The following is a 26,723-nucleotide window of genomic DNA, read 5'->3' as shown; positions in this document are numbered from 1 at the left end:
AAAATGTATCACCTATCCGCAGGATTGGTGGTTACAAGCTGATTGGTGGAGGTCTAACCACTAGGATGCCCAGTGATCACTAGAACGGAAGTCCCTTCATTACAGTCAAAGGAGCGGCAGCGCACATGCTTGGTCACCCCTTTATTCACTCTCTATGGGATGTTCAGATGTCCCATGGATAGCAAATGGAGCAGTGGCCTAGCATGTTTGCTGCTGCTTTATTTACTTGAGGGATAAGGGACCTCTGTACTAGTGATCACTAGGGGTCCCAGTGGTTGGCCCCCAACTGATCAGCTAGTAGGTGTGATAACCTCTTTCCTTAAGATAACCCCATCAAACATTATGTTTTGCTTGCACCTACAGCAACATTCACTAAAGGGGTACTCCGGTGGAATCCTTTTTTTTTTTTTTTTTTAAATCAACTGGTGCCAGAAAGTTAAACAGATCTGTAAATTACTTCTATTAAAAAATCTTAATCCTTCCAGTACTTATTAGCTGCTGAATACTACAGAGGAAATTATTTTCTTTTTGGAACATAGAGCTCTCTGCTGACATCACGAGTACAGTGCTCTCTGCGGACATCTCTGTTCATTTTAAGAACTGTCCAGAGTAGGAAAAAATCCCCATAGCAAACATATGCTGCTCTGGACAGTTCCTAAAATGGACAGAGATGTCAGCAGAGAGCACTGTGTTCCAAAAAGAAAATAATTTTCTCTGTAGTATTCAGCAGCTAATAAGTACTGGAAGGATTAAGATTTTTTTTAATAGAAGTAATTTACAAATCTGTTTAACTTTCTGGCACCAGTTGATTGAAAAAAATAAAGTTTTCCACTGGAGTACCCCTTTAAATTAGGGTAGGATTAGTGGTTCCATAGGAGGTAGTATTGTACCATTTAAATTGGCATAGTCCCATGGGTAGGTTAGTTCTGGAATAATCTCAATAGTCAGTGAATATTGCATTATTCAGCAGTGCCATGGCGAGCCATGTAGTAGTTGGTTGCAGGACACATGCATCTCCTGAGCGATTGGTTGGAGTAAATGATTTCAACCAGAAAATACAGTGACCCCCCGACCTACGATGGCCCCGACATACGATCATTTCAAGATACGATGGTCTCTCAGAGGCCATCGCATGTAAAAGGCAGCATCAACATGCGATGCTTTTGTATGTCGGGGCCATCGCATAAATGGCTATCCGGCAGTGCAGACTGCTTCAGCTGCCACCGGATAGCCGTTTACGGTGCCCCATGTGCTCCGCTGACTATTACTTACCTGTCCTCGGGGATCCGGTGCGTCCTCTTCGGGATCCCCTACATCGTCGGCGCTCTCCATCGTCGTCATCGCGTCGCTGCGCACGCCATCCTGTCATCTAATAGGAGCGGCATGTGTAGCGACGTGATGGCGGCGACGGAGAGCGAGGATGCCGGGGAAGAAGAGGCCTTGCCGGAGAGTCGGGGACACCACGGGGACGCGGCGACAGCGATGGAAGGTGACATCCAGGGCAGCGGTGACGAGTATAACCTCCAATAACAGTGGTCTTCAACCTGTGGACCTCCAGATGTTGCAAAACTACAATTCCCAGCATGCCCGGACAGCCGTTGGCTGTCCGGGCATGCTGGGTGTTGTAGTTTTGCAACATCTGGAGGTCCGCAGGTTGTAGACCACTGTCCTATATTTTACATTGCACGGATCCCTCAACATACGATGGTTTCAGCAAACGATGGTCCATTTGGAACGGATTACCATCGTATGTTGAGGGACCACTGTAGTCACAAATGTCCGGGCATTTTCTCTTCTTTGTGTGGCTATAAATGTGAATATTTAGCCAACAAATCCCTTCTAGTTAGCACTGCAGGTATATGGGGCATCAGCTTTCCAAACAATTTAAATTGAGCTATTAGAAAGATTAAAAAAATAAAAAAAATAAAACCTGTCATATTTTAGATACTTGCAAAAACTTTTCAAACTTCTTTTCTGTAAGGAAAGTCACGGAGGTAATAGAGTGTCGGTGGCCCTAGGTGGTGAAGACCCAGAGCAATGGCCCCTTTTGCCCTTCCATTTAAAGGGGTATTCCAGGAAAAAACTTTTTTATATATATATATCAACTGGCTCCAGAAAGTTAAACAGATTTGTAAATTATATAAACACAATGGAGAGGCTCCTGTCTATCTGACCGTCACTAAAGACCCGAGCGACCCAACAAACACCTATACCCACGGTGTAAAAAATAGGAACAATGTATTAAAAGAAAATGGGGCTCAAAGGTCAAAGATATCTGGTTTAGATTAATTTGTATTTATTAATATAGAATATAAAATGAATTAAATAGGGAATGCACAGGGCCCTTGTACTCCCCTAATTAATTTAATATACAGTAAAATATATATATTAATCCCAATATAAAAATAGCGGCTAAAAACTAAAATTAAATACAAACTAAAAATAACTGTAAAAATTATTCTGCGATTTGAGCCTGTGTGATCAATATAGCGATCGGCTAATCCTGTAGAGAAGCACAGTACAAATGTTCATTCCTGTTCACAGATACAATGTAGCAGCTGCAGATAACAATAAGTCAATTAATATTGTATCTGTCCAGCCAGTGGCAACTAGATTCCACCAATATATGATACAGTGTAGCGCTTTGTGGATAGTCGCTTGAGATCGATCTTTAAGTGTCTCTGTATAAACCGCAAATTATCACATCAACCAGTTGGCAATATAATCCAAAAAATGCTCACCGCTCCCGGGATACCATGGATCTCCCTTCGGTGTAGTCCTGTGGACCGGCTGTATAGCGTATTTCGCCAGGTGACTAGCCTCAGTCAGGGATTGTGCTGCTGGAGTCTCGGCCGACTCCTAAGGACGCAGCACTTGGTGGTGGGCACCGTTTGGGGGGACTGCAGCGCTGTCAAGCGGAGTCCCTTGATCAAACCAACTGGGAAAAAAAGCGGTCAGCAAACATCGAATCCTTGTTGTAGATAGCCCGGTTGGCTTCAAACTTGTAATTAAAGTAGCGGCTGGATGCGGTATACAGAGTGGGTGACCCGGCGGCGTTCCTCGTGCACAGGTCGCGCGCTCGGGAGATAGCACACTGTAACAAATGTCTTGTATCTGTCAGATGATCGCTGGTGCTGTTAGGCAGATGTTCTATATTAGCAGGCTCAATATCGCATATTTAGAATCGCTGGACGCGTTTCAAAACCATCCTCGGTTTTTTCTTCAGCAGCGGAACGTTCCGCTGCTGAAGAAAAAACCGAGGATGGTTTTGAAACGCGTCCAGCGATTCTAAATATGCGATATTGAGCCTGCTAATATAGAACATCTGCCTAACAGCACCAGCGATCATCTGACAGATACAAGACATTTGTTACAGTGTGCTATCTCCCGAGCGCGCGACCTGTGCACGAGGAACGCCGCCGGGTCACCCACTCTGTATACCGCATCCAGCCGCTACTTTAATTACAAGTTTGAAGCCAACCGGGCTATCTACAACAAGGATTCGATGTTTGCTGACCGCTTTTTTTCCCAGTTGGTTTGATCAAGGGACTCCGCTTGACAGCGCTGCAGTCCCCCCAAACGGTGCCCACCACCAAGTGCTGCGTCCTTAGGAGTCGGCCGAGACTCCAGCAGCACAATCCCTGACTGAGGCTAGTCACCTGGCGAAATACGCTATACAGCTGGTCCACAGGACTACACCGAAGGGAGATCCATGGTATCCCGGGAGCGGTGAGCATTTTTTGGATTATATTGCCAACTGGTTGATGTGATAATTTGCGGTTTATACAGAGACACTTAAAAAGATCGATCTCAAGCGACTATCCACAAAGCGCTACACTGTATCATATATTGGTGGAATCTAGTTGCCACTGGCTGGACAGATACAATATTAATTGACTTATTGTTATCTGCAGCTGCTACATTGTATCTGTGAACAGGAATGAACATTTGTACTGTGCTTCTCTACAGGATTAGCCGATCCCTATATTGATCACACAGGCTCAAATCGCAGAATAATTTTTACAGTTATTTTTAGTTTGTATTTAATTTTAGTTTTTAGCCGCTATTTTTATATTGGGATTAATATATATATTTTACTGTATATTAAATTAATTAGGGGAGTACAAGGGCCCTGTGCATTCCCTATTTAATTCATTTTATATTCTATATTAATAAATACAAATTAATCTAAACCAGATATCTTTGACCTTTGAGCCCCATTTTCTTTTAATAGATTTGTAAATTACTTCTATTAAAAAATCTTAATCCTTTCAGTACTTATGAGCTTCTGAAGTTAAGGTTGTTCTTTTCTGTCTAAGTGCTCTCTGATGACACCTGTCTTGGGAACCGCCCAGTTTAGAAGAGGTTTGCTATGGGGATTTGCTTCTAAACTGGGCGTTTCCCGAGACAGGTGTCATCAGAGAGCACTTAGACAGAAAAGAACAAGCTTAACTTCAGCAGCTCATAAGTACTGAAAGGATTAAGATTTTTTAATAGAAGTAATTTACAAATCTGCTTAACTTTCTGGAGCCAGTTGATATATATATATATATATATATATATATATATATATATATATAAAGTTTTTCCCTGGAATACCCCTTTAATGCGCTTTGCTAACAGTATCATTACAAATACACATGACATTTTTATATAACACTTTTGTTACCTTCTTTTTTCTCCTGTTTGTTGTGAGTTTTCAGCCATTCAATATTCTTTCTAATGGCTTCTAAATATGTTTCAGCTTTCCCTGGGGAGAACAGTAGAAATTGTTAATGATTGATGAATAATGGGATTATAAGCAGTTTGACGCAGCAATGCTATTCTTAGGGTCCATTTGATTTCAATGTTCTCCTTTTTCCTAGAACATAGAATTATTTTAAGAGCTCATTTACAAGTAGAATGATGCCAGTGAACACCGATGTGATAACCTCAGTAAATATGATAATAGCTCAAGACCAATTTTCCTGTCCTGGCACAGTATACGCATAATGTAATGGATTTTATCTGGAAGACGAAACACAGCTTAAAACATTAATTCCTTGAGTAAAAGTATATTAAAATCTTATTAGGAGATCCTTATTTAAAAGAAATTCTCTCCAAAATGAAAATAAAAAAATGAGTAGAAATATTGACATGTGTTGGCCACGTGAGACGTCTGCACATGGCGGCCTGCAGTAATATGTACTGTATTGTGTTGCTCCCTCATTTAAAGGGGAACTTCAGTGGAAAACTTTTTTTTTTAAATCAACTGGTGCCAGAAAGTTAGACAGATTTGTAAATGACTTCTATTAAAAAAATCTTAATCCTTCCAGTACTTATTAGCAGCTGTATGCTACAGAGGAAATTTTTTTCTTTTTGAATTTCTTTTTTGTATTGTCCACAGTGCTCTCTACTGACACCTGATGCCCGTATCAGGAACTGTCCAGAGCAGAAGAAAATCCCCATAGCAAACCTATGCTGCTCTGGACAGTTCCTGACACGGACAGAGGTGTCAGCAGAGAGCACTGTGGTCAGACTGAAAAGAAATTCAAAAAGAAAAGAATTTCCTCTGTAGCATACAGCTGCTAAAAAGAACTGGAAGGGCAAAGATTTTTTAATAGAAGTAATGATTAAAAAAAAATTTTTTTTTTTTTTTTTTTATCAACTGGTACCAGAAAGTTAAACAGATTTGTAAATTACTTCCATTAATTAATCCTTCTAGTACTTATTAGCTGCTGAATACTACAGAGGAAATTCTTTTCTTTTTGGAACACAGTGCTCTCTGCTGACATCATGACCACAGTGCTCTCTGCTGTCCATTTTAAGAACTGTCCAGAGTAGAAGAAAATCCCCATAGAAAACATATGCTGCTCTGGACAGTTCCTAAAATGGACAGAGATGTCAGCAGAGAGCACTGTGCTCGTGATGTCAGCAGAGAGCTCTGTGTACCAAAAAGATAAGAATTTCCTCTGTAGTATTCAGCAGCTAATAAGTACTAGAAGGGTTAAGATTTTTTTTATGGAAGTAATTTACAAATCTGTTTAACTTTCTGGTACTAGTTGATTAAAAAAAAAAAAAAAGCATTCCACCGGAGTACCCCTTTAGTGAATGTTGTGTAGGTGCAAGCAAAACATAATGTTTGATGGGGTTATCTCAAGGAAAGAGGTCATCACACCTACTAGCTGATCGGTTGGGGACCAACCACTGGGACCCCTAGTGATCACTAGTACAGAGGTCCCTTATCCCTCAAGTAAACCTTTAATGGCTTTTTTGATTATGTCTTTGACAGTCTAAAGCTGACTATACACATTAGGTAGCCATACAATTTTAGTAGCTGTAGAACGAATGTATGTTAGGCTGACATCCCCATACAAATGAACATTTGGCACAACTGAAAGTTCATATTTCCTTTATGGGGAGGGGTGAGCCGCAGTCAGACAACTCTGGTGGTAGCTTATCTTTTCTAGAACAATAGGGTTGGACAGCGAAGATCCAACAGGTCAGTGGAGATTCAGGAGGCCGCGATACACTTTAGACAGACAGCTGAACCTGCATTTTAGTATCCAGGGTATACTCATGCCCAAGCAATGCTTTTGAACATAATATAGATCACCATATAGTCCTGAGCATTCCTCACCAGCCCTAACTTCTCACCTTTGACTGACAATACTAGGGGAGGATCTTATTAAAGGAAGCTCCATGTATGAAAGGAGAAGATTTTTTCTCTCTGACACTTCAGGATCCAGTGGCCGTGATAAGTTGTGCAACCTGATGGCTATTGCCTTCTCGCCATCTCATGTATCTAGCAAGCATTAAAGGGGTTATCCAGGAAAAACTTTTTTTTATATATCAACTGGCTCAAGAGAGTTAAACAGATTTGTAAATTATTTCTATTAAAAAATCTTAATCCTTTCAGTACTTATGAGCTGCTGAAGTTGAGTTTTTCTTTTCTGTCTAAGTGCTCTCTGATGACACCTGTCTCGGGAACTGTTCAGCGTAGAAGCAGATCCCCATAGCAAACCTCTTCTACTCTATTCTGTGCAGTTCTCGAGACAGGCAGAGATGTCAGCAGAGAGCACTGTTGCCAGACAGAAAACAACAACTCAACTTCAGCAGCTGATAATTATTGGAAGGAGTAAGATTTTTTAATAGAAGTAATTTACAAATCTGTTTAACTTTCTGGAGCCAGTTGATATATAAACATTTTTTTTTCCTGGAATACCCCTTTAAGCTAGCCATAACTTGAACTAAGCGTGAATTGTTAATATCATTAAAAAAAAAAAAAAAACTTCCTGGTGCTTTGCAACCACACCATATAAAGAGGGGCACGAGTTTGGGTTTGGGCATTGACACACATCTCACTTCCCTAAAGATGCTGCATATACAACACTGAATATACAAAACTCACGATACCGTTTTTATAGTAATGTATATTTCTTTACAATAATACAATCATGAAAACCAAATACTAGATCCTCTTTGTTACTGTTCTGTCTATTGCACATGCGTCTCTACAAGGGAACATGGCCTTACACTTTCCCTCCACCTCCATAAATAATGAAATATGTGTATAAGGTTATTCAGCACTTATCTAAATTTACCTTTGTGATTGTTACTCTCTTCGGTTTCTTTTGGCTCCTCTGGTTTTGTAGAATCCTTTAATTTTTCATATTCCTTTTCCATATTGGCTGCAGCTTCCTTAGTGCTATCGGATTCCTGATCTGTTTTGTCAAGAGAAGATAGAGCTTATCTGAAGAGACTGTTCAATAAATTATTCAGTTCTTGGCAAAGTGCGTATACTCAACTTTCTTCTAACCTTCATCTTGGAACACGTAAGAATGGCGTTCTAAAGTATTCAGCTAGCGCTAAAGCATGGTAAAAATATGTCCTACTATGTAAATAAAAGCTTTGTATATCTTTAGTACATAAGCATTGAGTATTTGTATTGACGAAAACCCAACCTTATCTCTAATATAAGAAGTTTTAATTATTTTCAGCATGTCCTTTAGGGGTCAATAAAAGATTCCTAAAACCTCAAAACTGACCTTTATAAAGTTAAAATATAAAAACGCTTGCACTTTGTATTTGGTTCTAATAATAGAGAGACTGGTATTGATTGATGTAGCGATGTACCTTCAAACAAGACTGTGATGTCTGGGGGAAAAAATGGTACAAAAATGGTATGGGATGATTGATGACTGATGAGGGACAAGTGACAAAAAATGTACAAGCCATGATGGATGACATAGATTATGAGTATTCAAGAACCAGACACTACTAGTGGAGCAAGGGAAATTAGTTAAAGGGGTACTCCGCTGCTCAGCGTTTGGAACTAACGGTTCCAAACCCTGGAGCCGGTGTCGAGAGCTAGTGACGTCATAGCCCCCTCTTGACATCACTCCCCGCCCCCTCAATGCAGGTCTATGGGAGGGGGCGTGACGCCGTCACGCCCCCTCCCATAGACTTGCATTGAGGGGGTGGGGTGTGACATCATGAGGGGTGGGGCTATGACATCACGAGCTCCAGTCTGTTCCAAACACCGAGCAGCGGAGTACCGCTTTAAGACCCTAAAAATATATGTTCTGTCTTTAACTGCTTAAAATATTAGAAAGGATTCCAATAGTTGCATTTATTTATTCTATAAACAAACAAATGAACATCATTTTAAGCCAGTGACATAATAAGTTGGACCAGGTGTTGATGCAACCCTGAGCACCTTGTGATTGGCTGAGAAGCATCACCTGGTTGTCCCTCCAACAACACTTATCCCCTATCTATTATCCCAAGAATGGGGTCCCAAGTCTCCTGGAGTAGGGGTCACATATATAAACAACTACTGCTCCATTATTGAAAATAGCCAAGCCCTGTATTAATCTAGTTTCGATAGTTCCATTGAGGGGGAGAAGAGGAAGGGAGGCTCAGATCCCCTCTTCTGAAGATACCTGGGGGGCTTAAGATTTGAATCTACAGCGATAATTTACATAACATCAGAGAGGTGTTATCGCTGAAGGAGCCCCTTAAATTAAATCTGCCAACCCCAATATGGTCACTAAAACACAGGCGCTGTAGCATACATTGGAATAACAGCTTTCATGTCATACTTTCCAGACTTGTCTAGTCTGTCTTTCTTTATTTCAATGTTATTCTGGCCATGCATGTGCCCAAAGACATGGCTTGGGATCTTCTGGGCCCTAGGGCTACAACACCCCTGTGGTCTGATCGCCTGTTCACTTGATGTTTGAGGGACATGCAGCACCATGCTCATAGCGCCGAGCCCTGCTTAAAGCACAATCCTTGTTACCAATTGTGGCGCAGGCGCGGTGAGCGGTTGTAGCCGAAGCCTCTGTTATCACACTTACCGCACCTGTGCCGACAGAGAGACAGGAGCAGTTGCCTATTGTTGCCTCTGGGTGCTGTCATTCTGGTGGGGAGAACGGAGGCTGTGGCTTTTACCCTCTCACCCCCTATCGCTTGCGCCATAATAGGAAATGATCACCCACGCATGGGATTTAAGCAGAGCTCAGCACTGTAAACCTAGCCCTACATGTTCATCAAACAACAAAGGGGCAGGCATTCAGACCACAGAGGTGTTGGGGTCCTAGGCTACAGAAAACCCCAGAATGCCTCTTTCATCCTTGCATGGCCGGAATAACATTTAAAAAAAAAAAAAAGAAATCCAGACAAATTTGGAAGGTACAAATTGAAAGCATTTATGGCGATGCATTCTATAGTGACAGCAGTTCAGTGACCATTTTGGTGGAGACAGCTTTGGCTTAAAAATAGGTAGTGACAACACCAAGGAAGAAAGCCATAACCGTTTTCACTGCAGTCCCATAGGAAATACATTCCTGACCTTTAGATGCTTTTTGTAGTAAGTTTTAAGGGACCGCTGGATAGAACCTGGTTCTCAATACTAACTCTAATATATATATTTTTTTTTTAACTCTGCCTATGTTCAGGGGTTATCCAGGAAAAAAACTTTTTTTTATATATCAACTGGCTCCAGAAAGTAAAACAGTTTTGTAAATTACCGTATTTTTCGCCCTATAGGACGCACCGGCGTATAAGACACACCCAATTTTTAGGGGCAAAATCTAAAAAAAAAAAGATTTGAACCCAATAGTGGTCTTCAACCTGCGGACTTCCAGATGTTGCAAAACTACAACTCCCAGCATGCCCGGACAGCCAACGGCTGGGAGTTGTAGTTTTGCAACATCTGGAGGTCCGCAGATTGAAGACCACTGCATAGAAGGCAATACTCACATGTCCCCGCCGCTCTGGACCAGTCACCGCTGTCCTGGATGTCACTCCATCGCTGTCGCCGTGTCCCCGTCGCTCCGGAACGTCTCTGCTGCCGGCCGGGTATCCTCGCGTGATGACGAGGAAGGAGAGCGCCGGTCATACAGGGGATCCCTGAACGGAGAAGACACCGAGGAGGCAGGTAAGGTGCCCCCCGGTGTCCTGTAAGCACTAACCCGGCTATTCAGTCAGGCTGTTCGGGACCGCCGCGGTGAAATCGCGGCGGTCCTAAACAGCCCGACTGAACAGCCGGGTTAGTGTCACTTTCCCTTCAGACACGGCGGTCAGCTTTGATCGCCGCGTCTGAAGGGTTAATACAGGGCATCACCGCGATCGGTGATGTCCTGTATTAGCCGTGGGTCCCGGCCGTTGATGGCCGCAGGGACCGCCGCGATAGGGGTGTATTCGCCGTATAAGACGCACTGACTTTTCCCCCCCAGTTTTGGGGAAGAAAAAGTGCGTCTTATACGGCGAAAAATACGGTACTTCTATTCAAAAATCGTAATCCTTTCAATACTTATGAGCTTCTGGAGTTAAGGTTGCTCTTTTCTGTCTAAGTGCTCTCTGATGACAAGTGTCTCGGGAACCGCCCAGTTTAGAAGAGGATTGCTATGGGGATTTGCTTCTAAACTGGGCGGTTCCCGAGACACGTGACATCAGAGAGCACTTAGACAGAAAAGAACAATTCAACTTCAGAAGCTCATAAGTACTGAAAGGATTAAGATTTTTTAATAGAAGTAATTTACAAATCTGTTTAACTTTCTGGAGCCAGCTGATATATATATATAAAAAAAAAATTTCCTGGATAACCCCTTTAACGTTACCATAAATCTGTAGGATAAGTATCTTCTCTTTCTTCATATAAAGATATTAGATGCAAATGGAACAATAACTGATTTTCTATTGGCCTCAGTATAAAAGACTGAAATGTTCTGCATATATAGTGCTGCTATACTGCATATATAGTGCTGCTATACTGTAGCGGAGTATGAATATTGACTAAGAATCAGCAATTATTGTAGCCTGTGTCAGTACATGTTTACTGGAAAATTCTAGGCATCCTATCTGCTTATTACAATAATTATAGAAGCCAATGCACAAACAACACATTACGCTGGCTGACATACCTGCTAGCACTCTGTTACTGTGCGTCTCTGAATTCTTTCCGAGCTTGTTCTTTGTCTGTACAGCTATCATGGCGTCCAGGTTCTCTGCAAACAAATATTTTCAAACTGTTAGAAATATTTTGTCCCTGTTTCTCAATGAATCCCTAACAGTCCAGTACATGCATCAGAAAACAGCTTTAGAAAATGTACACATTCATGCCGCTTACATATATCAAGGAAATTATTTTATTGATAGAGGAACATTGGCCAAGTAATACTTGCGAGCTTAAAGGGGTACTCCGCCCCTAGACAGCTTATCCCCTATCCAAAGGATAGGAGATAAAATGTCTGATTGTGGGGGTCCCGCAGCTGCTGCACCCGGCGTTCGTTAAGAGTGTTAGATTCAGCGCCGGAGGCTCGTGACGTCACAGCCGCGCCCCACTCATGATGTCACAGCCACGCTCCCTCAATGCAAGTCTATGGGAGGGGGCGTGACGGCCGTCACGCCCCCTCCCATAGACTTGCATTGAGGGAGCATGGCTGTGATGTCACGAGCGGGGCGTGACCGTGACGTCATGAGCCTCCGCCCTGCATCACCAGTCATCCGGTGCCGCAGCCAAGATCGCAGGGGTCTGCCGCTAAAGCCCCCCACAATCAGACATCTTATCCTCTATCCTTTGGATAGGGGATAAGATGTTTAGGGGCGGAGTGCCCCTTTAAATATAAATCTCATGTCTCAAAATACACTCAAGAAAATGATGACCATTCTTGGTGCATTGGAATCATCTTAAGAGCAAATGTGTTTGGTAATCTATTTTTTTTTGGGAAGAAAGCTTCACCTTTACACATCTTCTAAAATGCCCCTTTGTTCTGTTAGAAGATATTATCTTTTGGGGGCCTCTGGTGAACATTTTGCCCTCTGTCTCAAATTTGTATCTCCAAGTCTGTCATCTGAACATGCTGCATGAATGCATATCACTTTAATACATTACATTTACATTACTTTAATGATCTTCTAGCAATCGGTAGGGTTTACAGTGCACAGACTCCCATCATGGTTAATAAAAGGTCAAGCATTAAAATATGATAGGGATTGTAGTTGAAGTACAGACAATAGAAAGAAGTTGCTCAGGAAACAGCTGTCACTCTTGAAGATGAAATCTAAATATGGATACATTTATTAAGAAGAACCTTAATTTTAATGTGTAAAAAAGCAGATTATCTGAGAAGCAAAGGAATAGCCTAGGAGACCAACTGAGAAGGTCACATGAGTTTAGATATTGTTGGCCTAGTTGGCAGAACCCATAGCCATAATGAAGGCTAAATACTCGGAATAACACTTGCTATAGGATCGAAAGAGAAAGACAAGGTTAGAGTAGGATGACGCATGAGCATTTCTCTCCATGTCTTGTGTTACTCTTCTTAAGCTCAAGGTCAACAAAACAAACTAGCAATGTTAATGTAGGAACAATCATGAAAATAATAATAATCCAAGGTCTTCATCTCTAAAATGACATACAATACCTTGTGTCCTGGAAGGTTACTCTGGATACACATTAAAGGCCAAAAGACTGGACCAAGTACTGCAGAGTGGAATCTGCATCTGTCAGGCTTAAAGTGTTCCAAGTGAGAGGGACTGTTCCCTCGTATGTCTACATCACTTACTGTAGTATGGCAAATAGGTACAAGAGACAACCTCTATGTAACAGCACCAAAAGAGACTGTGGGGACTCATTAAGTCGAAGTCTAACAGCAGTACCAAGGCAGTGGAGCAGGGGTAACAATTAGTAGTACCAAGGCAGTGGAGCAGGGGTAACAATTAGTAGTACCAAGGCAGTGGAGCAGGGGTAACAATTAGTAGTACCAAGGCAGTGGAGCAGGGGTAACAATTAGTAGTACCAAGGCAGTAGAGCAGGGGTAACAATTAGCAGTACCAAGGCAGTGGAGCAGGGGTAACAATTAGTAGTACCAAGGCAGTGGAGCAGGGGTAACAATTAGTAGTACCAAGGCAGTGGAGCAGGGGTAACAATTAGTAGTACCAAGGCAGTGGAGCAGGGGTAACAATTAGTAGTACCAAGGCAGTGGAGCAGGGGTAACAATTAGCAGTACCAAGGCAGTGGAGCAGGGGTAACAATTAGTAGTACCAAGGCAGTGGAGCAGGGGTAACAATTAGCATTACCAAGGCAGTGGAGCAGGGGTAACAATTAGTAGTACCAAGGCAGTGGAGCAGAAGTAACAATTAGTAGTACCAAGGCAGTGGAGCAGAAGTAACAATTAGTAGTACCAAGGCAGTGGAGCAGGGGTAACAATTAGTAGTACCAAGGCAGTGGAGCAGGGGTAACAATTAGTAGTACCAAGGCAGTGGAGCAGGGGTAACAATTAGTAGTACCAAGGCAGTAGAGCAGAAGTAACAATTAGTAGTACCAAGGCAGTAGAGCAGGGGTTACAATTAGTAGTACCAAGGCAGTGGAGCAGGGGTAACAATTAGTAGTACCAAGGCAGTAGAGCAGGGGTTACAATTAGTAGTACCAAGGCAGTGGAGCAGGGGTAACAATTAGTAGTACCAAGGCAGTAGAGCAGGGGTTACAATTAGTAGTACCAAGGCAGTGGAGCAGGGGTAACAATTAGTAGTACCAAGGCAGTGGAGCAGGGGTAACAATTAGTAGTACCAAGGCAGTAGAGCAGGGGTAACAATTAGCAGTACCAAGGCAGTAGAGCAGGGGTAACAATTAGCAGTACCAAGGCAGTAGAGCAGGGGTAACAATTAGCAGTACCAAGGCAGTGGAGCAGGGGTAACAATTAGAAGTACCAAGGCAGTGGAGCAGGGGTAACAATTAGTAGTACCAAGGCAGTAGAGCAGGGGTTACAATTAGTAGTACCAAGGCAGTGGAGCAGGGGTAACAATTAGTAGTACCAAGGCAGTGGAGCAGGGGTAACAATTAGTAGTACCAAGGCAGTGGAGCAGGGGTAACAATTAGTAGTACCAAGGCAGTGGAGCAGGGGTAACAATTAGTAGTACCAAGGCAGTGGAGCAGAAGTAACAATTAGTAGTACCAAGGCAGTGGAGCAGAAGTAACAATTAGTAGTACCAAGGCAGTGGAGCAGGGGTAACAATTAGTAGTACCAAGGCAGTGGAGCAGGGGTAACAATTAGTAGTACCAAGGCAGTGGAGCAGGGGTAACAATTAGTAGTACCAAGGCAGTAGAGCAGAAGTAACAATTAGTAGTACCAAGGCAGTAGAGCAGGGGTTACAATTAGTAGTACCAAGGCAGTGGAGCAGGGGTAACAATTAGTAGTACCAAGGCAGTAGAGCAGGGGTTACAATTAGTAGTACCAAGGCAGTGGAGCAGGGGTAACAATTAGTAGTACCAAGGCAGTAGAGCAGGGGTTACAATTAGTAGTACCAAGGCAGTGGAGCAGGGGTAACAATTAGTAGTACCAAGGCAGTGGAGCAGGGGTAACAATTAGTAGTACCAAGGCAGTAGAGCAGGGGTAACAATTAGCAGTACCAAGGCAGTAGAGCAGGGGTAACAATTAGCAGTACCAAGGCAGTAGAGCAGGGGTAACAATTAGCAGTACCAAGGCAGTGGAGCAGGGGTAACAATTAGAAGTACCAAGGCAGTGGAGCAGGGGTAACAATTAGTAGTACCAAGGCAGTAGAGCAGGGGTTACAATTAGTAGTACCAAGGCAGTGGAGCAGGGGTAACAATTAGTAGTACCAAGGCAGTGGAGCAGGGGTAACAATTAGCAGAACCAAGGCAGTGGAGCAGGGGTAACAATTAGTAGTACCAAGGCAGTGGAGCAGGGGTAACAATTAGTAGTACCAAGGCAGTGGAGCAGGGGTAACAATTAGTAGTACCAAGGCAGTAGAGCAGGGGTAACAATTAGAAGTATCAAGGCAAGAAAGCAAGATCATTGTCAGAAAGTGAAAGGTCATGTCAGGTAGAGTTCAATTACTTCAAAAAATAGGCGGAGGCCATGACGGGCAGCATAGAAGAAATCATGGTCAATGAACAAGATAGGTCAAATCAAAAGTGCTGTCCAGGCATGCTGGGAGTTGTAGTTTTGCAACAGCTGGAAGCACTATGGTCGGGTAACACTATTCTCAGAATTCTCAGGTTCTGTTTTTCTATGTCTACAATTCTACCTTGATAAAATTAGTATAGCAAAAATTATATTATTTCAATAAATCTCTTCAAATAATTGGGGTACCAAAATAAAACTATTTCTACTATAAGGACCTCCTATTGATCACGTGACTTATACTGGTGGCATACGGCAGAAACATGATATGAATACTTTCTTGCTTGTAAATGATTATAGGGGTACTCCGGTGGAAAACAATTATTTTTTTTCTTTTTTAAATCAACTGGTGCCAGAAAGTTAAACAGATTTGTAAATTACTTCTATTAAAAAATCTTAACCCTTCCAGTACTTATCAGGTGCTGTATACTACAGAGGAAGTTCTTTTCTTTTTGAATTTCTTTTATTTCTGACCACAGTGCTCTCAGCTGACACCTCCAGAATGTTATTATTTATTACCCCAAAAAAACAACCTGGTGTAAGGACAACAGGGACCGAACCTCTAAAGGGGTACTCTGGTGGAATTTTATTTTTAAGTCAACTGGTGCCAGAAAGTTAAACAGATTTGTAAATGACTTCTATTTAAAAATCTTAACCCTTCCAGTACTTATCAGCTGCTGTATACTACAGAGGAAGTTTGTTTCTTTCTGAATTTCTTTTATTTCGGACCACAATGCTCCCTGCTGACACCTCTGTCCAAGTCAGGAACTGTCCAGTTTGCTAATGGGATTTGCTCCTGCTCTGGAGAATTCCTGACATGGACAGAGGTGTCAGCAGAGAGCACTGTGGTTAGTCAGAAAAGAAATTCAAAAAAGAAAAATACTTCCTCTGTAGCATACAGCAGCTGATAAGTACTGGAAGGATTAAAGGGGAACTCCGCCCCTAGACATCTTATCCCCTATCCAAAGGATAGGGGATAAGATGTCAGATCGCCGGGGTCCCGCTGCTGGGGACCCCGGGGGATCGCTGCTGCAGCACCCCGCTATCATTACTGCGCAGAGTGAGATCGCTCTGCAAGTAATGAGGGGCAATACAGGGGCCGAAGCATCGTTACGTCACGGCTCTGCCCCCTCGTGACGTTATGGCCCGCCCCCGTCAATACAAGTCTATACGAGGTGGCGTGGCGGTCATCACGCCCCCTGCCATAGACTTGCATTAAGGGGACGGTCCGTGATGTCACAAGGGGCGGAGCCATGACGTCACGCTGCTCCGTCCCCCGTATCGCCCGTCATTACGCACAGAGCGAACTCGCTCTGCGCAGTAATGATGGCGGGGTGCCGCAGCGGCGATCCCCGGGGTCCCCAGCAGCGGGACCGCGGCCATCTAACATCTTATCCCCTATCCTTTGGATAGGCGATAAGATGTCTAGGGGCGGAGTACCCCTTTAAGATTTTTAAATAGAAGTCATTTACAAATCTGTTTAACTTTCTGCCACCAGTTGATTTAAAAAAAGATATATTTTCCAGTGGAGTACCCCTTTAAAGCTTCGGTCCCTGTTGTCCTTACTTATGTTTTTTTAGGTAATAAATAATAACATTCAGGTAGTAGCATAGTAAAAGTAAACATCTTGTTGTTGACCGCTCCCGCTGTTGTCTTCTTTCCTTAGCCTCCAGTGCGTCACTACATGATTCCTTTTTTCCAACACCCCAGTTTATTTCCGTTTTTCCATTGTCAGGCTATCAATAATGGAAAAGCGCTGCCTGCTTGTCCACTCGCAGCTCAGCACACAAGTCATTTGTCTCTACCATGGATACATAATAGGATGGCAGCCATCTGTGCACAGGTGGACAGTGTTTGCTGTGAGGTGCATTAAGGCATTACTCATCCCAGGCTCCGGCCTTGCGTCTGTGGCTGGTTTCCAAGCAACTTAGTGTCCTAATGGCTTTGCAGAATCTTATTATTCTACCATTCTTGTTGTCGCTTCTAATTTTAAGGATTAGACAGAAGTCCAGAGACCTTTGTATAACCCCAGTCCCTTTTCCGTTCTCCACATCCACAGGCTGCACTCTTTTGTGTCTTTACGTTTTCGCAATCTATTTTTATATTGATTGCACCCGGACTATGAAAAAATACCTGCAGGTAAAGGTGCCTGTTCACATTAGATGTCATGGACAGGCAGATATCCAGGAAAAGAAGCAATGGGATGTTTGGAGTTGGGCAGAATAGCTGTCTAAGGCAGTGGTCTCCAAACTGTGGACCTCCAGATGTTGCAAAACTACATCTCCCAGCATGCCCGGACAGCCGTTGGCTGTCCGGGCATGCTGGGAGTTGTAGTTTTCCAAAATCTGGCAGTCTCCAGTTTGGAGACACTGATCTAAGATATATGGGCACCTTAAGGCTAGGTTCACACTGGGCAGAATTTCTGCCGGAGAATGAGCAGGCGGCGCTAGGACCGAGCACACTGCATTGCTGCTCCCATAGACTGCAATGCGTTTCTGGGTGGATCTTTTGGGAGATCTGCTCAGAAATGCATTGCCATCTATGGGGACGGCAATGTAGTCCACGCAGTCCTAGTGCTGCCAACTCGATCTCCGGCAGAAATTAGGCCCAGAAATTCCACAGTGTGAACCTAGACTAATAGATAGATCAATTTTAAAGGGGTTATCCAGGAATTTATATATATATATATATATATATATATATATATATATATATATATATAAATGGATATAGGCAGCACACCAAAATGGGTGAAAAAAGTAAGTGCTTTTATTCCAAGGAAAATTGACAACGTTTCAGTGATCTCTCACCGCCATTTTCAAGTGACTTGAAAATGGCGGTGAGAGATCACTGAAACGTTGTCAATTTTCCTTGGAATAAAAGCACTTACTTTTTTCACCCATTTTGGTGTGCTGCCTATATCCATTTATATCTAAAGAGGACCGGAGCACCGAGGTTCAAGGGCTTGCACCCAATCACCTGGATACGAGGAGGTGCTGCTTTGTATGATAATTGTTATATATATATATATATATATATATATATATATATATATATATATATATCAACTGGCTCCAGAATGTTAAACAGATTTGTAAATGACTTCTATTAAAAAATCTTAATCCTTTCAATAGTTATCAGCTGCTGAAGTTGAGTTGTTGATTTCTGCTCTCTGCTGACATCTCTGCTTGTCTCGGGAACTGCACAGAGTAGAAGAGGTTTGCTATGGGGATTTGCTTCTAAACTGGGTGATTCCCGAGACACATGTCATCAGAGAGCACTTAGACAGAAAAGAACAACTCCACTTCAGCAGCTCATAAGTACTGAAAGGATTAAGATTTTTTAATAGAAGCAATTTACAAATCTGTTTAACTTTCTGGAGCCTATTGAGATATATATATATATATATATATATATATAAAAAAAAAACTTTTTTCCTGGATAACCCCTTTAAAATTTTCCCTAAAGTGCTGACATCTACAAGTGCACATCCCTCATCTTCCTATGTTTTAATAGCATGCTGTGTGTAGTAGTGCATGTGCTTGTTAAAAGATTGTAGAGTATAAGAACAATCTATCTATGCTGCATGTAATGAGTAATAGCATTTCTTTTAAAGGGGAACTCCGGTGTACAACCATTTTTTAAAATCAATTGGTGCCAGAAGGTTAAACAGATTTTTAAATTACTTCTATTTAAAAATCTTAATCCTTCCAGTACTTATCAGCTGCTGTATGCTCCATATGAAGTTCTTTTCTTTTTGAATTTCTTTTCTGTCTGACCACAGTGCTCTCTGCTGACACCTCTGTCCATGTCAAGAACTGTCCATAGCAGGAGAGGTTTGCTATGGGAATTTGCTCCTGATCTGGACAGTTCCTGACATGGACAGAGGTGTCAGTAGAGAGCACTGTGGTCAGACAGAAAAGAAATTCAAAAAGAAAAGAACTTAATATGGAGCATACAGCAGCTGATAAGTACTGGAAGGATTAAGATTTTTAAATAGAAGTAATTTACAAATCTGTTTAAATTTCTGGCACCAGTTGATAAAAAAAAAAAATGTTTTCCACTGGAGTACCTCTTTAAAGGGGTACTCTGCCCCTAGACATCTTATCCCCTATTCAAAGGATAGGGGATAAGATGTCTGATTGTGGGGATCCCTCCGCTGGGGACCCCTGAGATCTCTCCTGCAGCACCCCCGTTTCTCAGCTGCACAGAGCGAGGATGGCTCTGTGGCTGATGACGGGCGATGCAGGGGATGGAGTATCGTGATGTCACGGCTCCACCCCTGGTGACGTCACGCCCGCCCCCTCAATGCAAGTCTATGGAAGGGGGCGTAATGGCCACCACGCCCCCTCCCATAGACTTGCATTGAGGGGGCGGGGCGTGACATCACAAGGGGGCAGAGCCATAACGTCACAATACTCCGTCCCCCGATCCCCCCTCTGTGCAGCTGATAAACGGGGGTGCTGCAGGAGAGATCCTTTGGCCAGGGGATAAGATGTCTAGGGGCGGAGTACAGCTTTAAGGCTTGAGATGTCGCCTGGAATACAGGAAGAATAAGCTATATATTTCCCTTTTGTAATTCATATTTCCCTAGATCATAAATTTAATTACTTTTCCAAACTGGAATGCACAGAGAAGAGAAAGAACAATAAAAACACAGAAATAATGTTTCTGCCAGCAAGTCAGGGACAAAACAAAATTAGTGTTTTTTTGCCATGTTACAGAAGTAAGATGAGTCTTATATTACTATTGTGCCTGCATTAGTGTACCTGTCTATACATTTCTGTATATTTATTTGGGCCACACACAGACACATATACTAGGAACACTAGGGATAGGGGAATTATCAGTGGTGTCATAGGATTTATGAATGTAAGGAAAAAAAGTGCATAGTGCATACAGCAAAAATAATACACGGTGCATGCAAAATATCATTTTACACAATAAATGTGCTGCAACTCATGCGCTATTTTAGACAGACTGCTGAGCCTAATGGTCCTATTAAATGCATACAAGGCTTTGGTATTACGGGAGACAATCGCTAGTTAATTTGCGCAGCCCTATTATGCCACCAGTCATTGGTTGCACATCCTCTATTACACAGAGAAATCTTCTCAAGAGAACTGTCCAAACAATCCAATCGGCCAATGAACAGACATTTGCCGGCCCATACAACTGATAATCGCCTTGTATAATCGGGTCCTTATACCTGGCATAAGGCTGGCTGTTGTGCACAAATAATTTGCACCAAATGTACAATGTAGGGCAAATTACCACTTCTCATTCCCACACCCCTTTGAAAACCTTTGAGACGCAAAATATTAAATTGTCAGTTTAGTGATGCCGTCCTACACGCTCTTCTCAGTTAGGTGTAAAGAGACTCAGCTTATATTGGGCAGTCGTGTTCCTAAGGCAACTGTACGATGCCCAAGGACTACTATGTACAAGTCCTTTTCTAAATAATAGGAACAGAATTCACTGGGCATTGTACAGTTGCCTCTGCATGAGTTGCATCTCTTCATGGCGAACTGTTGGGGGCATAACTGAACAAAAATTTTAAGGTGGCCATACACATTGGGTAAGTGTTGGCCAAACCTGCCAATTATGTCAGGATCAGCCAACCATCTAATATACATGGTGGCCTCCTGACTCCCGGGCAACAGCAGATGATGCAGGAGAGAAGCATCAGGCATGTTGAATTTCAGCTGCTTAAAGGGGTACTCCGTCCCTAGACCTCTTATCCCCTATCCAAGATGTCTGATCTCCCTGCTGCACCCGCCATTCGTTTAGAGTGTCGGGTGCAGCGGCGGAGGTGTGTGACGTCATGGTCAAGCCCCGCTTGTGAGGTCACGGCCACGCCACCTCAATGCAAGTCTATGGGAGGGGGCGTGATGACTGTCACGCCCCCTCCCATAGACTTGCATTGAGGGGGCATGGCAGCTTATCTCCCTAAAGGATAGGGGATAAGATGCCTGATCGCGGGGGTCCCGCCGCTGGGGACCCCCATTCTCTTGCACGCAGTGCCCCGGTTACAATCGGTCCTCGGAGCATGTTTGTTCCAGGTCTGATTACTGGCCATCACGGGGGCTGGAGCATTGTGAAGTCATGGCCCCACCTCTGTGTGGCGTTACGCTCCGCCCCCTCAATGCAAGCCTATGGGAGGGGGCGTGACAGCCGTCACGCCCCCTCCCATAGGCTTGCATTGAGGGGGCAGAGCGTGACATCACACGGGGACCTTGGTTAGGGGATAAGATGTCTTAGCGCCGGAGTACCCCTTTAAATCCACCTACATACAGTAACACCTGCACTCGTTTCTATTGTGACCAGTTATAGATCTACCCATAAAGGTTCATAGTTACATTGATATTGAGGGCTTTTAGGTTTCCTTCCGTTCCTTTTATGTAATTGTTTTGATGCGTCATGGTTTTTAGATTAGGTTATATTTAACACCAAATGGGGATGATTTTATGGCCTGTGTCATTCGTCCTTTGTACAAGTTGCTAATGTCATTGAGACCTATAGAGGCACAACCATAATCAAGATGAATTCTGCACATAATGAGAAGAGAAGACGCCGAGGAAGCGTCTGGCAGTAAGAACGCAACTGGTCTATCAGAGCACTGCTGCTAATATGACATTAACTAACAAAAGGTCACGATGCTTCCTATCTCTGCTGCTATTTGTAGTGCTTGCTGAGCCAAAGAACAGCATGTCGTCACTGAGTGCGAAGAAGAAAACACTGTGAACACCGGTACGGCCAAAACGGCCATTACTATGAGATATTTAACTGTGTTAATGCCAGATTATAGAATGTATATATAAAAATTATATATACAACACAGTAAAAATACTGATTTATTTTTTTTAATTGGTTGTACAGTTGAATCCATTCTTTTATTGCCAACAAGAAGCTAAAAAAATGAATTCTCCTCTCAAAAACCTTTTCCTTCATAAAGGAAGTTTTAGCATTAAATAAATAATAACTTTTCACTGTTATCCCCATAACCTTATGTAACCAGCATATAGAAAAGACATCAAAGAAAAAAACAGAATTTAGCAATACAATTTGCCAGAATTCAAAAAGCCAGATAAAATTTCGCAAATTATACTTGTTCCTCTGAAGTCCAAAACCGAAATAACAACTGAAAACTTTTTTTCTCTCTCTCTCCTTTCTTAATGGGTGGGGGTGGGGGTGGGTGGGGGCTCGACCCTTTAATAAAAGGGGGAAAACATTGTAAGAGATGATTCTTCCTCGTGTAAATCCTTTGTAAAAACTAACAATGTTATGGAAGATAAGATGATTAGGAGTGAGGAAATATATGTCGCTCTCATGGTATTGGAATTTGATTTCCCCCTTTTCTAATGGGATCGGGGGTAGGGTGGGTGGGAGTTGGGAAAAAATATAAAATGTGGAAGGTATGACTAAGAGCGCTTACAGCGCTTGAAACGTGTTACTTGTTCCTTCCTTGTCCTATGGATTAAACCTGATTTTACCTGCATTGAGCTGGATCTGATCTCTTTCATTTTCCAAAATGTGGAAGAGGAACGTTTTATTGGTTCATACAGCAATGTAGTGAAAAATTGAAGATTGGATGTGTAACATTGTGATGTCTACCGTATTTTTCACCGTATAAGACGCACTTTTTCTTCCCCTTGGTGCATCTTATACGGCGAATACACACACCTATTGCGGCGGTCCCTGCGGCCATCAACGGCCGGGACCCGCGGCAAATACAGGACATCACCGATCGCGGTGATGCTCTGTATTAACCCTTCAGACGCGGCGATCAAAGCTGGCCGCCGCGTCTGAAGCGGAAGTGACACTAACCCGGCTGCACCGGGAGGGACCTTACCTGCCTCCTCGGTGTCTGCTCCGTGCCGGGATCCCCTGCATGGCCAGCACTCTCCTTCGTCGTCATCACGTCGTCGCGCACGCCGCCCCGTCATCCAACAGGAGCGGAGTGCATAGCGACGTGATGACGGCAATGGAGACCGAGGATACCCGTCTGCAGAGATGTTCCGGAGCGACGGGGACACCCCGGGGACGCGGCGACAGCGGTAGAGGGCGACATCCAAGGCAGCGGTGACGAGCAGTGACGGGTCTGGAGCGGCGGGGACAGGTGAGTACAACTTCCTATACCAGTGGTCTTCAACCTGCGGACCTCCAGATGTTGCAAAACTACAACTCCTGGCATGCCCGGACAGCCAACGGCTGTCCGGGCATGCTGGGAGTTGTAGTTTTGCAACATCTGGAGGTCCGCCGGTTGAAGATCACTGTGATCTATACTTTACATTGTATTCTAGATTTTCCTCATTTAAAATTGGGTGCGTCTTATATGCCGGAGCATCCTATAGGGTGAAAAATACGGTATATCTTAATCAGCATTGTTGTAATTTTTATGAAATTTCTAATAAATTATAAAAAAAAGAAGAAAAAAAAACCCTCAAAAACTACACCTGTAAACAGTTTTATTATGTCTTCAACTCCTATGCAGACCAATGTCTTTCTTGGATACTATCTACAAACAGTGTGTAGTCAGATCCTAAAGGGTCACCATCCGGGCAGTCCAGCCACATTATCATTGGGACTCTAGGACCTCTGTAGTTTCACCAAAGTAAGGAACAGTTCTCATAACATTGAAAAAGCTTATTTTAACAATCGGTCATTTTCTAAAGACCTATTCCCTGCAGGCGGCAAAAGAGAGGCAAATGGAATTTTGTAAGGAATGACTGCAGGATCAAACTAGGGGTTGTTTGTGGGATTGCACAAGGCTAGCTTTCCACACAGGCTTTTTTTTGGGGAATTTTGGGGGGAACCGTTTTTTATTTTTTTATTTTTTTGCCAGACAGAAGTGGATTTAGTTGGAAGGTGAACTATAAGGCTAGGTTCACACTGCAGAATTTCTGGGAAGAATTTCTGCTGGAGATTGAGCTGGCGGTGCTAGGACCGAGCAGACTGCATTGCTGCCCCCCTAGACTTCAATGCATTCTGGGTGGATTTTTTGGGAGATCTGCTCAGAAATGCATTGCCATCTATGGGAACGGCAATGTAGTCCACGTGGTCCTAGTGCCGTCAGCTTGATCTCCAGCAGAAATTCTGCCCAGAAATTCCACAGTGTGAACCTAGCCTTCCAAGTCCTTCCTTATGTTTCCCGTTCCTTTTGAATACACTTCTGGCTTTGGCTTAAAAGCTGCAGTGGGAGTTTCCCCAAAAATGCCTGTGTGGAAACCTATCCTAAGCCTGCATACAGAACATAGTAGGATATATTAAATGAAGCTTATAGAGATGAGCGAACTTACAGTAAATTCGATTCGTCACGAACTTCTCGGCTCGGCAGTTGATAACTTCTCCTGCATAAATTAGTTCAGCTTTCCGGTGCTCCGGTGGGCTGGAAAAGGTGGATACAGTTCTAGGAAAGAGTCTCCTAGGACTGTATCCACCTTTTCCAGCCCACCGGAGCACCTGAAAGCTGAACTCATTTATGCAGGAAAAGTCATCAACTGCCGAGCCGAGAAGTTTGTGACGAATCGAATTTACTGTAAGTTCGCTCATCTCTAAAAGCTTTCTTGAAAATTTGCTTTATTTTTATTTTACCTATATTGAACCATTACAAAAAGCAATAGCAAAAAGTGCACGTAGTTTTTATGTTCAACTTGTCAACATTAACATCAAATTGATGATTCCTATTTTGGTTTAATGGGAGCTTAAAGCCCAAATTGGTTATTACAGATCGGCCTAGCACTTTTAAGCTGGCATATACTCTTAAAAGACATGTTCAGGAGTATATTTACTTTATAGGAAGCACTTCCAGTAATGAATGAATTATTTGTTCTCTTACCCAATGCATTTAACCATACTCTATGTTGCTGGTAATGGATATGAAACTTGATACGGCTTAATTTCAGTAGTTAATCTTTAATATGCTGCTTTGATCTGTCGGGATGTTCATCTTTACATTATTTATTGCAGTCACTGAATGTACACTGCTCAAAAAAATAAAGGGAACGCTTAAACAACACAATGTAACTCCAAATCAATCACACTTCTGTGAAATCACACTGTCCACTCAGGAAGCAACACTGATTGACAATCAATTTCACATGCTGTTGTGCAAATGGAACAGACAACAGGTGGAAATTATAGGCAATTAGCAAGACACCCCCGATAAAGGAGTGGTTCTGCAGGTGGTGACCACAGACCACTTCTCAGTTCCTATGCTTCCTGGCTGATGTTTTGGTCACTTTTTAATGCTGGCAGTGCTTTTACTTAAGTGGCTACGGTAGTGCAGCTTATCCAGGATCAATGCGAGCTGTGGCAAGAAGGTTTGCTGTGTCTGTCAGTGTAGTGTCCAGAGCATGGGGGTGCTACCAGGAGACAGGCCAGTCCATCAGGAGACGTGGAGGAGGCCAAAATCCCAGGAGCGGGACCGCTACCTCCGATTTTGTGCAAGGAGGAGCACTGCCAGGGCCCTGCTAAATTACCTCCAGAAGGCCACAAATGTGCATGTGTCCACTCAAATGGTCAGAAACAAACTCCATGAGGGTGTTATGAGGGCCCGATGTCCATAGGTGGGGGTTGAGCTTACAGCCCAACACCATGAAGGACGTTTGGCATTTGCCAGAGAACACCAAGATTGGCAAATCCGCCACTGGCGCACTGTGCTCTTCACAGATGAAAGCAGGTTCACACTGAGCACATGTGACAGAGTCTGGAGACGCCGTGGAGAACGTTCTGCTGCCTGCAGCATCCTCCAGCATGACAGGTTTGGTGGTGGATCAGTAATGGTGTGGGGTGTTATTTTTTGGGGGCCACACAGCCCTCCATGCTCTTACCAGAGGTAGCCTGATTGCCATTAGGTACCGAGATGAGATTCTCAGACCCCTTGTGAGTCCATATGCTGGTGCGGTTGGCCCTGGGTTCCTCCTAATGCAAGACAATGCTAGGGAGGACATCCCTCAGGAGACCATCTGCCACCTCATCAGGAGCATGCCCAGGCATTGTAGGGAGGTCATACGAGCACATGGAGGCCACACACACTACTGAGCCTCATTTTGACTTTTTTTAAGGACATTACATGAAAGTTGGATCAGCCTGTAGTGTGGTTTCCCACTTTGATTTTGAGTGTGACTCCATATCCAGACCTCCATGGGTTGATAAATTTGATTTCCATTGATAATTTTTGTGTGATTTTGTTGTCAGCACATTCATCTATGTAAAGACGAAAGTATTTCATACGATTAGTTCATTCATTCAGATCTAGGATGTGTTATCTTAGTGTTCCCTTTATTTTTTTGGGCAGTGTAGTAACAGGAG

The 26,723-nt window shown here is 43.2% G+C and overlaps 1 protein-coding gene across 2 annotated transcripts in view; it reads right to left on the bottom strand.

Moving 5' to 3' along the window:
• Positions 1–26,723, bottom strand: part of SCG3 (secretogranin III) — a 62,470-nt gene that overhangs the window by 5,032 nt on the left and 30,715 nt on the right. For both annotated transcript variants that reach the window (XM_056572312.1, XM_056572311.1), the window contains exons 9-11: positions 11,409–11,492; positions 7,584–7,703; positions 4,670–4,750 (exon numbers count right to left, since the gene is read on the bottom strand). In XM_056572312.1, the coding sequence (XP_056428287.1) occupies positions 4,670–4,750; positions 7,584–7,703; positions 11,409–11,492 (285 nt within the window). The remainder of the gene's footprint in view (positions 1–4,669; positions 4,751–7,583; positions 7,704–11,408; positions 11,493–26,723) is intronic.

The sequence above is a fragment of the Hyla sarda genome, chromosome 4 (assembly GCF_029499605.1).
Source record: "Hyla sarda isolate aHylSar1 chromosome 4, aHylSar1.hap1, whole genome shotgun sequence".
NCBI classification, from domain to species: Eukaryota; Metazoa; Chordata; class Amphibia; order Anura; family Hylidae; genus Hyla; species Hyla sarda.
This window is presented reverse-complemented; position numbering and strand designations above follow the sequence as displayed.